Source organism: Tinamus guttatus, unplaced genomic scaffold (assembly GCF_059628265.1).
Source record: "Tinamus guttatus ecotype Peru unplaced genomic scaffold, ASM5962826v1 Tinamus_guttatus_pri_ptg000711l, whole genome shotgun sequence".
Lineage (NCBI taxonomy): Eukaryota > Metazoa > Chordata > Aves > Tinamiformes > Tinamidae > Tinamus > Tinamus guttatus.
The window spans coordinates 521,908-536,457 of record NW_028289245.1 but is presented as its reverse complement, the minus strand read 5'-3'; the positions used below and the strand labels follow the sequence as shown (position 1 = coordinate 536,457).

At 40.0% G+C, this 14,550-nt stretch overlaps 1 protein-coding gene across 1 annotated transcript; it reads left to right on the top strand.

The window, feature by feature from the left end:
* The first annotated feature begins 11,934 nt into the window (after window positions 1–11,934).
* On the top strand, window positions 11,935–13,604 carry ANKRD34B (ankyrin repeat domain 34B). Its single transcript, XM_010221541.2, has one exon. The coding sequence runs from the start codon at window positions 12,013–12,015 to the stop codon at window positions 13,570–13,572; it is 1,560 nt and encodes a 519-aa protein (XP_010219843.2). The 5' UTR covers window positions 11,935–12,012; the 3' UTR covers window positions 13,573–13,604.
* Window positions 13,605–14,550: the final 946 nt, after the last annotated feature.

Below are 14,550 nucleotides of genomic sequence, written 5' to 3'. Positions count from 1 at the left end.
GGGGTTTTTTTGGGGCAGGGGAGGAAGGGTATATGGGAGTGCAGGGGTGCTAAAAACACCAATCATCACAGCTACCCTGGTAATTAAGAGAAAATAAATTTCCTAAAGCAGAAATCATTTTATATATACCAGTTCACATGAAAAAAATAGGAGAGGATTAAAAGCTTTTGCACAGCAAGTCTGCAAGGTGCTGTATTTAACGGCAATTGAGTATCTACTAGAAATGGAAGCAAATACTTACGTTATTGATGTGAAGATAGAGCTGATCAAAAATATTTTGCAGGAGCCTAGTGTTCACTGAGATCAAAATACTTTGTGGAACTACTCTGGTTTCAAAGAACATTTTCTCCTTGGCCATAGTTATTCTGTCTGTACAGTAACTCATTCCCCTCCAAATTTAGCTAACTAACTTCATTTGTCAGGTTTTGCAACAAAAGAAATCAATTTATGATTTGAGGCAAAGGGAACTTTTGAGATTGAACTGCAGTTCCCTACTGCAATCAACTTCTCAGAACATGCCAATGATGCAGTTTTCTTGGTATGCCTCTCAGCCAAAACCAAGGAACTGGTTTCTCTCTCTCTCTCTCTCTTTTTTTTTTTTTTTTTTTTTTTTTTATAAAAACCACATCTGGACAGAACCTTTTGCATTAGAGGGTTCTACATGCCATTAAATTGTACTTTTGAATTAAGAAAATATGTTTGATGGCAGTGAGGTTGGGTTTAAGAGAGGTATGTTAATCTTAAAGACAAACATACTAATCACTACTACATTGGGTGCTTGGAGTTTCAAGAAGATGGATGGGCAGAAGAGGATGATCATGTTGTCAGATATATTATATTTCCAGAGGATGGAAACTTGTTTTAGAATCTGTACCTCAAATTATTTACCCCAAAATTGAGATGAGAAAAATGGATAGCCTGTTTTTGTAAACGCCAGCGCTAAGAGCTGGAACAATTATGGGCCGCTTCTTTTTAAAAGCAAAAACAATGTTTCACTGGTTGATGGGCTGCTTGACAAAGCAACAGATACAGTAACTGGGTTTGCAGCTTCACCTGAACTGGGTACTGCACCTGTTACCACCTCATTCTAGCGGCGGGGGCGGAACATAAATACTTTGTATTATTGCTTGAAGAAAAAAACTTTTGTTCCAAATACAAATTTTTCTCACTTTTTGTTTACTCCTCTATCTTGCTGGTATAATGATGCTGTGAATAGTCACAGGTTCTCATTATGTCTAGTACAGTTTCTCCCCAGTTCTGTGCAGCTAAATGCAATGAACAGTATCACAAGTGACAATATAATTACCTACCACCAAGAAAAGTATAGTACAGATATAATTTAATCCTACTCATTCATGCTTTCCTGGGAACAAAGTGTTCTCAACAGATTAAAAATTTAATTTTAAGGAACAATTGTTTTAACCAGCTAGCTAAAATTACGGGTTCTCCATCAGGGGTAAATAATGAGCATAGTAATGTTTCTGTTACTTGCCTATTATTTATTATCTCTCTTTTCTCTGACAATGGACATCAATTTCCAACTGATATCAGAAACCTAATGTTTTAAATAGCTCTTGAAGAGTGTTATGGTCACTGTGTAATGAAGGGCAGAATTCAGAACAACAGTCGGTCTCCATCATGAAGAGTAATTGTAAGTCTCCTAGTTTAACAAACAGAATATTACTAGAATATATAAAGGACATGGGGAAAAAAGGAAGTGGAAAATGACAGCAGTTAGTTTATGCATATAATCTAAGGAAAATATCAAGTGTGTAGAACATGAGCTCCTAACTGGGACCAGAAAACCATGTTAGCTTCATCAGACTGCAGCTAATTTGTCAAAAGTTTAAACCTAATTAATTCCAACATTATGTTGGCCTGTTCAAAAGCTGTACCAACAGAAAAGAGAGACAAAGAGGCAGCAGATCTTCTGGAGAGCAAAAGAAAAAAAGCTCTGGGAAGGGCTGTTTGTTAGCCAGTGCAGAAAATGAGATAACCAGAATACAGGAGTCTTACCGAAAGTTAATAAATATGAAACATACGTACCTCATTATAGGGCTGTGCCTTAACTGTCTTTGCTTGCCCAGAGGATTGTAGGATTGAAGCCTACCAAATCAGGGGGCACTCCCAAAAATCTTCAGGTCCTGGAGGTAGGTCCTGGAACAAGAGTGGAAATGGGGAAACAGAGGTGAGAAAAGGAACTTAGTAGCATTACATAGTTTCTTGTGATAGTTTGCCTTGTAACTATAATTACAAAGGAAACATTTTCAAACTGCTCCAGGATATAACACATAAGATGCTATTAAAAGGAATTTCCTGAGTGAAGAATTTTCAGGATTTGGATGTGAAAGATTTCATCAGCTATGAGTGCTATCCTAGAGGTAAGTGCCTACATTATACCTGAGAGTCCCATCCCAGAGTATCCAGGAACCCATCAGTGAGCATGTGTCCAGGCAGATCTTCTGCTTCTCTTGGTGGACAACACACCCTCTATGACAGCATGTGAGAAACTAGCTGATTTTTCTCTGTCTTCAGTGACCAGACTTGCTTTCTCCTTGCACAGCGGTGAATCATGCATGCAAGTCTTCCCTTTTCTGTGTGCAGATCATTCTGTCCCCAGTTGCATATCAAAAAAGCAAGGTTTGTAAGGAGAACACTTTTATTACATTTATTTGATCTAGTTGGTGAAACAGACAAACTTTCAGGCATACAGGCCTTGTCTGGTTGCATTCTTAAGCCTTTTTTTTTCAGGTGACTTGAAGAAGGGCTTATGTGCCAACACATGTTTGTTTATCTCCAGTTAAATTGTGTGGTTTAATAAATTAGATTTTTTTCTGGCTATTCCCCTCTTGCTTTGCTTATGTCTTTTAGTGATCTTGGCTACAACATTTGTATGTCAACTTTACTCCTCAAGCTATGGCCCTCAATTCCATCCATCAGCATTCAGCTGTCTTGCTGAATTGTAAATTTACAGAAGTTTGGAAGATCCTTGTAATCAAAAAATTAGATATTTCAAATAGAACATTCATAAGTATGTCCTATAATATTTGATAATATTACCAAATTATGGCTGAAATGAAAAAAAAGAAAAATGCGAAAATATAATAAATATAGAACTTGAGAGAATTGGAATTCGATGGTACACCATAACTAAATATAAAGCAAAGACTTTTCACTTAGCATACAACTTAATGAGCTCTGAATATCAAACAAAATCCTTTTCAAGTAACAAACTCTCATATACAAGTTATTTTGACTATAAAGTGGGTCACTGATTTCATTAACAAGGACAGAAACAGTGTTTACTCCTCAGAATTAACATGCTCTTAATGTTCATCCTTCCTCCAAACTCTATTTTCCACATAAATACTAGTATTAATCTCTATATTTGCTCTTTTTAGTTTTTGTTTAGAAAGGTTAAAATTTAGATCTGGTTTCGTCAAGAGTCCTATGTGGAAAGCTCATCAATATTCAAGTTCAGAAAAGAAAACAGTGTGAATATTCCTAATTTTCGTTCAGTAATAAACCATATAAAAGGGCATTCAGTAGTGAAGTTATTCTTTTCCTCACTAAATACTTTTGTGCTTATGACTCTTTCAGTCAGCTATAATCAAATTCTTCACAATACTGAGCCTCTGGTTTTCGTAAAAAAACATTTTTCTTTCAAATGAAATCATGTAGAACTATGATTTCCCCCTATTAATTCTGCTCTTTTTATTGTCACAGAGCAGTCACACCATTTTCTGCTGCACAAATAAGTGTATTTTTTTCTTGGTATATAATTCCAGATTCCTTCAGAAACTTGCGGTGCACAAAGGGTATAGACAAATTTCTGCTATAAGTTAAGTTCTGTTTTTTTAAGTGATTTAAGTAATCATTCCTTTTATTCAACATCTTATTTTTCTTCATATGAAATAAATCCACAACCTTCATCTTAGGGGAGAATAACTGCTTGGACTGCTCAGTAAAAAGCAATGATGGGTAAATGTCACGGGTAGAATGCCGCTTTTAAAATAAAAGCATATTATAAAACTCTGAGTGTATGTTTTTCTCACCAGTAATATAAAGGTTTCAGACTCTGCTGACCATCACTAGTATATGAGTCTCACACAAACCTGCAAACAAATAAATTAGCAGATGATGGCTTAATTTATTATATAGTCTTTTTATTACCACCAAAAAAAAAGTGCTTAGATAGGAATCGCTATATAGAAACAAGGCATTATATGAAAGGAAGCATGCTTTGGTATCCTCCTACTTTACTATTATGCCTAGGATTACAATGTCAAATCATTTAAAAACAACTCATTTCACAATCTTTATCTTCAATTTCACTGAACACACTTATAAAAAAAGAATCAGTTATACTGTGTTAGTAATATGTGATTCACACTAACAGAAATAAAAGCATTGAGAAAAAGAGTTACTTTATGGGCCTGCTGATTTACAACAATTAAGAATGTAGCACTAAAGTTCTGCAATATTGCAAATGGATGTGTCAATGGAATAAGACATTTCTCTAAAATTGTTTGGAAAACTCTTGTTCCCTCACCAGTCATAATTATTCCTGCAAGCATCGCCAGAGTGATTCCCACACAGAGTCTATTTTTTAATTGAAGTAATTAGCCAAAATGCAGCAAACATTTCAGAGAGCACATTGTTCCAGAAAGAAGCCTCCATGTCATAACTAAGTAATTAAAATGAGCCTGAAATTCTGGCATTAACTTACTGAGGCCAAAGGGTAAAACCAGATTAAGTGTCAAAAGAATCAGTCTTAGAGGTCTTACCTGATGTGATTAATCCAACAGTGTGTTAGCAAAGAAAATATGCTATAAAGTATAAAAATTATCTACGCAGACAAATCAACAAAGTAATAAAGTGTTTTTCCTACATGTTCCATGCAGAGTTGTTGCTTGTTGTGAGATTCCTAATGGAGTCCTTCTTTTTTCTACTTGTTTCTTTGCTTATTATTTTTAAAACAAACCATAGCTTCTCTCTGTATTCATCCTATCACCTCTGCCTCCTCTGTTCCCCCTTTAGTCCTCTCCAGTGATGTTCCTAGCTCACTAGCATAATCCAAATTCATTTTTTCAATCAGCAAGCAGCTAACATTGTTATATTTAACAGAAATATTTTTAAAATACTATTGTTCACAACAAGTTATGTTGCATTCTTCTTAGCAAATAGGTCCACCTCAGCAAATGTCTGTCTCTTCGTATATCATTTTACATGCACTATTTTAACTACAAAATAACATTAATACCAGTTAAATATTCCCAGTTATCACAGCTCAGCCAAATTTATTATGCTTTTGTGTTTTTCCATTGTGTTTATTCACATTGTAGAAAAAAAAAGTGTGCCAATGAATATATTAACCTTTAACAACTTATTAGTTATAATGACTTGATAATGTCAAGCTATAATGACTTACTATAATGTACTGTGTTCAAAGATTCACACGCTAACACATTACAATATAGTAATGACTATATAGAGCACATAAAAAATGTCCCCTCGGTTTTCATCATTTTTGTTAGTGTAGGTTAAAACTGGTCAGCTCTAGATGTTTTTGATCAGCATTGCAGATGAGCATGAAACCCGGCCTGTTTACAATTTCCCACAGAATGCAACATTTTCCTCCCAAAGTTTGTTTCAGATCAAATCAAAATATTTAATTTTGTATTTTTTCCATAAACAAAATCAAACAGCGAACTTCCTCAATTCCAAGGATCTCCCAGGGACCCAGGAAAGCCCCCCTGCTGCAGAGGGAAGCACTCGGACATGCTGAGAGCGCCAGGAGAAGCCGGGCTCTCCATGTGCAAGGCCTGGAGCTGCAGTTCTGGACTCCCTCTCCCAGAGCAGGCTCAAGGCTTGCAGCCCAGTTCTGGGCATCCAGCAGTTTGTTGAGCTGGCTAGTAGAAAACCACCTATGCTGGCCGTTTTAATGTCTACCTGCTCAACAGAAGTTAATCACGAATGAGAACTTCGCAGTGAAACACTTTCATCAGTTGAAACAAACATTAACCATTTTTAACCATAAAACTTTTCTCTGGTAAATACCTAGCTAGCCCTACCGTCTGTGAAAGGGGCTGGATGGATACAGACCCTCAGCAGGTAAAAAGTATAACAGACTGATGGGTTACAAGCATATGCAAACATCTTTGACAGAAAAAATAAAAGTATTTCCCAAAATGCTGTTCTAAGAACTGATGAGATATACACTCTTTTATTAAAACATTCATACCAGCTATCGACAAGCACCACAGTACAATACAGGCAAGGACAAAGGCAGAATAACAAGGTGTGTGAGAGCTACAGAAACCAGCCAAGTAAAGATGCTCTGGGCACAGAAGTGATGAGCCACACACAAGTACCCCCTGCCTCCGTATCTTATATAATTCACACAATAACAGGCCTGAGAGGATCACTAACCTTCCTGAAGCGTAGGTGTTCACTATACACAACCTTCTGGTCTCTTCAGTAAAGTATTGATGTGGGTGGGGTGGGGAAAATAAAAGAAAACAAAGATAATTAGAACCATACTGTGTAGGAAGGGGGGGAAATGTCTTTGGACATTTTGACAACTTAGCTTTTGAAAGAAAAGGTCAAAGAGTAACTGCGAAACCTACACTTGTGCTCTTCTATGTCTCAGTGAGTTACTCATAATGATTCTTAGTCATGCTGCTATCTAACTGATCCCAGCACACACTTTAAAAAGCAGAATTGTACAAATCTCCTTCGCATTCCTCCTGAAAGCTTCTCTCTCCTGAGATGCCTAAAAAATCACTCCAGAGCACATGGCAGCTGGTGCACTGTGACTGCCATTTATTATCCCAAGCATGATTTACCATTTCACTGTTACCTCGTTCTCACCTCCCCTATTTGTCTGTTGTATTTTTGACCTATTGTCTTTTATCACTGCAGGTTCTTGGAGGCACCAGCTGCTTCTTCAGAGGAAGGAGCACAGAGTCTTGCACAGGTGGCACCACTTGGCCCTCCACAACTATGTGTGAGAGGAGCAGGTCCCACTCCAGTGCCCACTGTGGTCACCTTGGTAAAAACCAGCAAGTCACCAAGACCAAACACAATCAAAACCATACAATATTCTGTAAAAACATGTCAGTATGAGGTTATAAAAAAATCAATTTTCAATAAAATGTCCTTGGAATACCAGGGATATACCAGGGATACTAGGGATATCACTCGTATCAGCATTCTCAGGTCAGCTTGAGAGTAGCCCCCTTGGCATCTTTACAGCCAAGCAGCTAAACAAGACACTGGAATCTTACTAAGGCACAGCAGGGTCCCTCAGGCTAGCAGGAAAATTAGGAAGTTTCTCACACCATACTTTGAACTTTCACGTGTTTTTAGTGGAAACCAGAAAGCCCACGTGGGGACGTGACTTGTGTAAGTGGCATGTTCACAAAAATATGGGACTCAAGGAGCTAAGATAACCTTGCAGAAATACTTCATGGCAGCTGTGAGATGAGATCAACGCATTCTACGGCCAGGATTTTTTATTTCATAACTTCCCACAAGTCTGTGACCGAGAACCTTTGCTGGTCTGGAATAAACTTCTCTTAGTGATGCCTCTGTGATGCTAGGGCTGATTTCAAACCTCTTTGGGAAATGACCTATTTTGTCAGTTTAGACTGGTTGTATAAGGAAGACAAGTGGAATTTGGCAAAAACACATATGAAATTACATACCTCTTACCCCTCCTACAAACAGGTAGGGCCCAGATCTCTCTCTCTCTCTTTTTTTTTTTTTTTTTCCTTCGGTAGTTTTGCTGTCCTGCATATCCTCTGCAGATTCTAGTGACTAAGATTCACGGGATTTCTGCCATGGGTCTTTGTAATCACTTCTGCTGAAGGAAGGAGGCTCTAGGGACACATCTTTGGACAACTCTCCAAAACACCAGTTCTCTCCGGGCCTGCCAAGCAGCGGCCACATTTCAACACCGCTGCTGGGTGCTGCAAGACCGGCTCCGAGCTCGCCAGGAAAGCTAGCAGGCTCCCGTCCCGCAAGTCATGCAAACTGCCGTTAGATGTGTGGACCTTGACAGGAACCAGGCTCCGGCGAGGTGTGTAAAGGGCTCAGAAGCCGCCCCCAGCAGTGGCTGCTCTGTATTTACCACACGCAGAGAGACCTCGCAGCACCGGGCGGGCCGAGGCGGGGCGCGGGGCGGCTCCGCGGCGCGCGGGGGCGGCGCGAGGCGAGGCGGGGGCCGCGGCCGCCTCCTGCGGCGCCGGGGGAGCCGCCTGGCGGGCCCCGCGCCCCGCCGCGTGTCTGGAGGAGCGCGGAGCCGCCGGCTGCTGCGCCGGAGGAGCCGCGGGGGCAGCGCGCCGAGTGGAGGCACCGCAGCAGGAGGAGCGGCAGCGGCGGGGACGCGAGCTCCGCTCTCGGCGTCCCCGGCGAGGCAGGTGCGCTCGGGGCTGGCGCCGCGGTGTCCAGCGCGGACGGCGGAGCGGGGAGGTAGCGCCGGCGGGCAGCGCGGGGCCGCGATGCCCAGGGGCCGCCTGGGGCTGCGCCGGTCGGTCGCGCCTTGCCGCGTTAGCTCAGCTTGCAGCTGCCTCTGTCTAAAGGTTACCGGGACTAAGGATGATGGAATTCAGCCTGCATGTGGGATGTTTTTCTTGGAAACGGGTTTTCTCAGGCTAAGATGAAGAGCAAGCACTGGTCACTTCCCTCTCAATGAATTTTAACAGAAGAGCTTTTAACACTATCATTGTTCTGGCCTCTGTTTGTATTTTTCAGCTGTATTCTCCACAGACCTCCAGAGAAAGCTCTGGTCCCTGTTTTTCCAGGTCTCCCTCAGCAAAACCATTTCAGGCATTATGTTACAAGGCAGGAAGCAGTGAGATGAGCACGAGCCACAACAGCCACCTTAGTGCAGACCCTCCCCAGTTCAAACTTTTCCTCCCAGTACAAACCTCCCAGTCCCACCACACCTCGACCTCTCTCTGCTGGTAACTGCTACTATAGAAAACCCTCCAGATGAATAAGTGGAGACATGATAAATATTGTGCCAGCTACTGAACAGGCTGGCTAGATCTCTCCAAGCTTTCTTCAAAGGTACAACCAAAGAACTATGTAAAAAACTGATTTGACTGGAAACCCTGGCCACCAGTTAACTGTGGAAACTAGCAGTGTTGAAGAGACAGAGGCATTGCTATGGGAAGTTGCATGGTACAGCTGGTAAATGGCAATTCTTAAAAGTCCTTTCTGTACCTGAAACATTTTAATGTGTGTATGATGTAGTACAGTAAAATGGAGCTCTTGTTGTACTGACCAAGGAGGTTTACAGGGTTACAGTGGTCTTGAAAATCACAGAAGTTTTTAAAGGTTTGTTAACTGTGTAAGTTCATCTTTTCAGAGCTGAGAGTTGGTGACTTAATTTTAGTAGAATGACACTGGACTAAGCACTTACCATGAGACCTTGTTTGTGTCATATACAGAGGGCAGAAAACTTGTCTTTAACTGCAAACAGGCAAAAAATACGTTGCAAGAACTTTGATTTATAGCACTCCTTTAGTCAGTGAAAATGTTGTTTATGTGGAAACGCCAGTGAGCTTTTTTTTTCCTTCAATTTCATGCTGTTACACATAAAGAAACTCTTCAAGGGTTTTTTTCCTAGTAATTAAGTGCTTTTTACAAATTAGCAAGCAGAAAAAAAAAGAAAAAAGTGGTAAAATTTTGGGGCTTAATGGCTTTTTCCACTATGATGGCAATAGATGTTATATCAGAATAGGACTCTAGGTTATCACTGTCCCATACTTGCCAACCTGACCTGAGGACAGGTACTTGTGTACAAATATACAAGTAATGTCTGTCTGCCTGCTCCTTGGAAACAAACCGTCACTGGCTCCAAAAACCATTTGTTTCTCATACTACAAGGTGCTTCATGCTCCTTCATCATATATTTTCAGTCACAGTTTTTAGAACAATTTTATATTTTGAATATGAAATGCTAGGAGGAAATAGCATTCCTAGAATACTCTTAGTGCAAGAACACCAGAACCTGGTGGGTGATGGGAAAGACCCGCAGAGCGCTGCTTTATCATTATCATTAACCAGGTCTCGCTGCAGCTCGGGGTTGAGGAGCTCTCCTGGCACCAGTTTACTCCCACAACTGAAAAGCAGCCGCATAACCTCCAACATTCACAGACACTAGGTGTTCCTAATGTTGCATTTACTTAGATTTAGGAATACTTTATAATCTCAATCTATTTAGTATCAACCCATCATGAATAACCAAACAAAATAGCATGTTGGAGAATCTGCTTGATCTGGGGGCTTTCATCTCAAAATTACCATTTAAGCACTTTTTTTGGTGCAGGTTATATCCAGTCCAGCTGGCGAATGTATGTTTTCACTGAGCCAGTGTCAGCGTAGATCTCGTGGGAGTCCCACCGCCCTTCCTTCCCACGGTGGCACTTTTAGCATTATATAACCCCATATATCCCTGAGTCAAACAGATCACAGCAAAGTCATCTCCATCCAGCATTCAGGGATGTAATCTATGTTATATATAATGTAATCTGTTGCACTTCTATTACTCTGTAACAAGGTTTGTATTTCCTGCTCCATGTTCCTTACCACCTTCTAACTGTTCTCCTGGTGTCTAATAAACTTGTGAGCATCCTTGCTTAATAAAATCAAAGCACTTGTAGCTGCAGAGCTTTGCCATATTCTGCTATGGAATGAAATAAAGCGAGGGGGAAAAGCCTAGGGATACAAATTTCACACCTGTATTTCAACTGACTGTTGTTTGTTGGACTTCTGGAACAAACTACAGTGACATCATCCTTTGGTTCTGGAATTTGAAGTAAAACTATTGATGTTCAATTATCTATCAGAAAACTAATGTTTTTGAGGATAAATGAAGATGAGTCCATTTGCAGATAAACTAAACACTTTTATTCTTCTAGGATCATATAATAAACATGTAATTTTCATATTCCTGGCTCATCTCATATTGGAATTACTGCTCTTCCAGCTGTTAAATATTGATTTTTTTTCTTTGGTACCAAAGATTTTTGCTCCATTTATTTTAAGCAGGCGTATACAAGATTGACAGAAAAGTAATTTATTGATTGCATGTAGGCATAGGTACATTCATGCCAGACCTTTCACTATTTTATACCACATCAAGTTCTTCATTTTTCACATGAAATCTTATTTTTTTTCCTCTGATCCTATCAAATGCCTTTTTTTTTTTATTATTATTTAGAGCTGATACTACATGCCCAGGTAGTGGACTCTTCTCAGCCCCCCAGTCTCCATGATGAGTGGGATTTCATTTCATTTATGTAGTTTCACACTGACTGGTAGGTATTCAAAGCAGTCTAAGGTAGTATACTTCCACAAGTATTCCTGCTTTTATATAGGACATTAAAATCCATTGTCCCACTATTTTTACGATTAATATATAAAAATACTTAGTGCAGTCACCTTTCTTATCTATCAGGCCCAATATATATTTTTTTCTCATTAATCCTTAGATGTTTTGCCTTCTCATTCCATGAAAAAAAAGAGGTAAATGTGTCACCATATCTAACATCAGTTAACAAAAACACTGCAGTATTCATTCTGTTCAACTGGTGCAAATCACGAGCAGCACGCACAACCAGGGTGGTGCCACTTAGGTGCAGTCACTATAAAGCCATTACAGGGTTCAGAATGATACTTTCTTTGCCTCTTATTTGGCAGAGTGTGATGAAGGCCCAGGCATACAAAAATATAAAGAGGAGCTATTTAAACATGTAAATGTTGTAGTTATATTTGATAGTGTTTCAATTTTTTAATGTATTTCCTGAGGTAGTGGAGGGGGGAGGGTTTTCCTTGCCCCCCTCCTCGTCTGCATAGATCTTTCACAAAGTACTGGGGAACGTACAGGAGAAATTCATGCAATTAAATCTTTTGTTGTTGTTTTGTTGACTTATTTTACTTTCTCTGAAAACCAGGTATTCTTTGCAGCAGCTAGGAAGGGGCGAGTGAGAGACAAGTGCCATGAGTGAAACTGGGGACGAGTTGCCAACGGATGGGAATTCTCTCATAAAAGCTGTCTACCAAAGCCGCCTTCGTCTCACCAGGCTGTTACTAGAGGGGGGTGCCTACATTAATGAAAGCAATGACAGAGGTGAAACCCCCTTAATGATTGCTTGTAAGACAAAGCATGTTGACTCCCAGAGCGTCAGCAAGGCAAAAATGGTTAAATACCTCCTGGAAAACAAAGCAGATCCAAACATACAGGATAAATCTGGAAAGACAGCCTTGATGCACGCTTGCCTGGAACAAGCAGGCCCAGAAGTGGTTTCTCTGCTGCTGCAAAGTGGAGCTGACCCAAGCCTACAGGATCACTCCAACTGCTCTGCCCTCGTGTATGCAATAAACGCTGAAGACAGAGAGACCCTGAACGTTCTTCTTCGTGCCTGCAGAGCAAGAGGCAAAGAAGTCATCATCATCACCACGGACAAGTCTGCATCTGGAAAGCAGACAACTAAGCAGTATCTAAACGTGCCTCCTGCTGACTCTGAGGAGTCCCCTTCTCCAAGTGCTTGCACTTCCCCGTCGGAAATAGAACTGAAAACATCTCCATTTCCACTTTCAAGTACAAATGAAACTAAAAAAGCACTTTTCAGCTTTAAAGAGCTGGATGATCCACGAAGCCCAGACAACTCTGCTGAACCAGTTTCTCCTACTAAAAAGTCCAGTTCAACACACATAGGCTCCAAGCTGGTACAGGCAGAGCGGCTACAGGCCGAGCCCTGGATGAAGAGCTCTACTTCACGGCTTCTCCGGAGCAAAGTTGCCTCTTTGCAGGAGCAACTTCAGGATATAACTCCAGAAGAGGAGCTCTCTTTTAAAATCAATAGCCTTGCACTATCAAAGAGATTTATCACCAGACACCAAAGTATTGATGTAAAAGACACTGCTCACTTATTGAAAACTTTTGATCAAATTGGATCAAGGAAATTATCATATGATGAAATAAATTCTCAGACTCTTTATGCTGAAGGGAAACAGAACTCCAGTGGGATTTCTGTGGGTGAGGATTCTGATTTGGGACAAATCAGCTTCCTTTCAACCCTGAGAAGCATTATCCAGAAAAGAAATTCAGGAGCAAATCACTACAGCTCTGATTCTCAGTTAACTACTAGCCTGGGTCCTAGTGCTGCAGACGATACTAAGTCAGTGATACGAAAGAAAAAGATTCTTTCTCCATCTCCCTCTTTGTTGTCAGGCTCTAGGGAATTGCTAGAGAACATGCCCGCTGTTTCTCTGAGCAGAAGAAATCAAGCTTTTCTAGAAAGACGAGGTTCAGGAGCCTTGTTGTTGGATCACATTACTCCAAGCAGACCAGGTTTCCTTCCACCATTAAATGTGAATCCTCACTGCCCAACTTCAGATGTTAGTTTCATAAATAATGTTTCTGGGATGATTTCTTGTGGCCAAAAAATTTTAGTACCAACAGCACCTGCTTTTCCTAAGGAGACCAAAAATCAGAAAATGCTGGTAAGGAGGCAGTCATTACAAACTGAGCAGATAAAGCAATTAGTAAATTTTTAAGAGGAGATTAAAGGGTAACAAAATCTTTACAATGTGTACATATTCGCAGTTCTGTCTGATTATAATGATACGCATCACAAAAGACAGATCTAAAATGTAAGGCTCATAACTAGTTGTCTACCTTGGAATGAGTTAAACAGCTTAGATGTTATATGCAAAGACACATTCAGCTAATTACGCTGCTTTCTGCAAAGTGAGGAATATTTATTTCATCTTTTTCATAGTATTTTCAAATTTAAAATTGAAATCTTACTCAGGATGGGCTGAATTCACAAAAGCTAAATCCTAAGGCAGTGCAGTTCTCATTTTTACACTGGAACGATCCTCCAAGTTTTCCCTAAATTTGCATTTTTTTTTCTTCCAAATGCACAGGTGAAATTGGGAATTTCAAACATTTGACTAAGATACTGGACCTCAGACCAGTAGCTCTGGCCAAGTTGTGTGATAACTCTTATTTTGCCTAATATAAAACAGAGCGCTGAATTTCTAAGGAACCAGAAATACATCTTCATCTCCAAGTTACTGCAGAAGTACCTCTATCTGAAAGGTAATTTTCCTTCCCACTTCCTTCTGTGGTTCCAAACATCAACCCCGTGTTTGTACAGAGACACTTTGCAACTGGTATTTGTTACAACTGGACACTTTACAACGTTTAGCATTTTACAAGACAGGATTTAAAGACAGAGGCATATTTAATGTGGTCTATTTTGCCTTAATTTACAGGTATTAACTGTATTAAAATGGTGGCTTATAACAGGAATTTCTGTATAATGAACCTAGGTATTATTTTCTGAAAATACTCAGTGGGGACTACCTGCCTTCTTGCAGCTTCAGTTAAAATTAACTCAGTATGATAATACATTTCCTAACACACAGCTGTGATGGTATTTAGTTTTGCCCTTCCTGTAAGATAATTTCAAATAATTACAAGCATACATAAAATAATAAATATTAAAACACTAAAACGTCCTATAATTT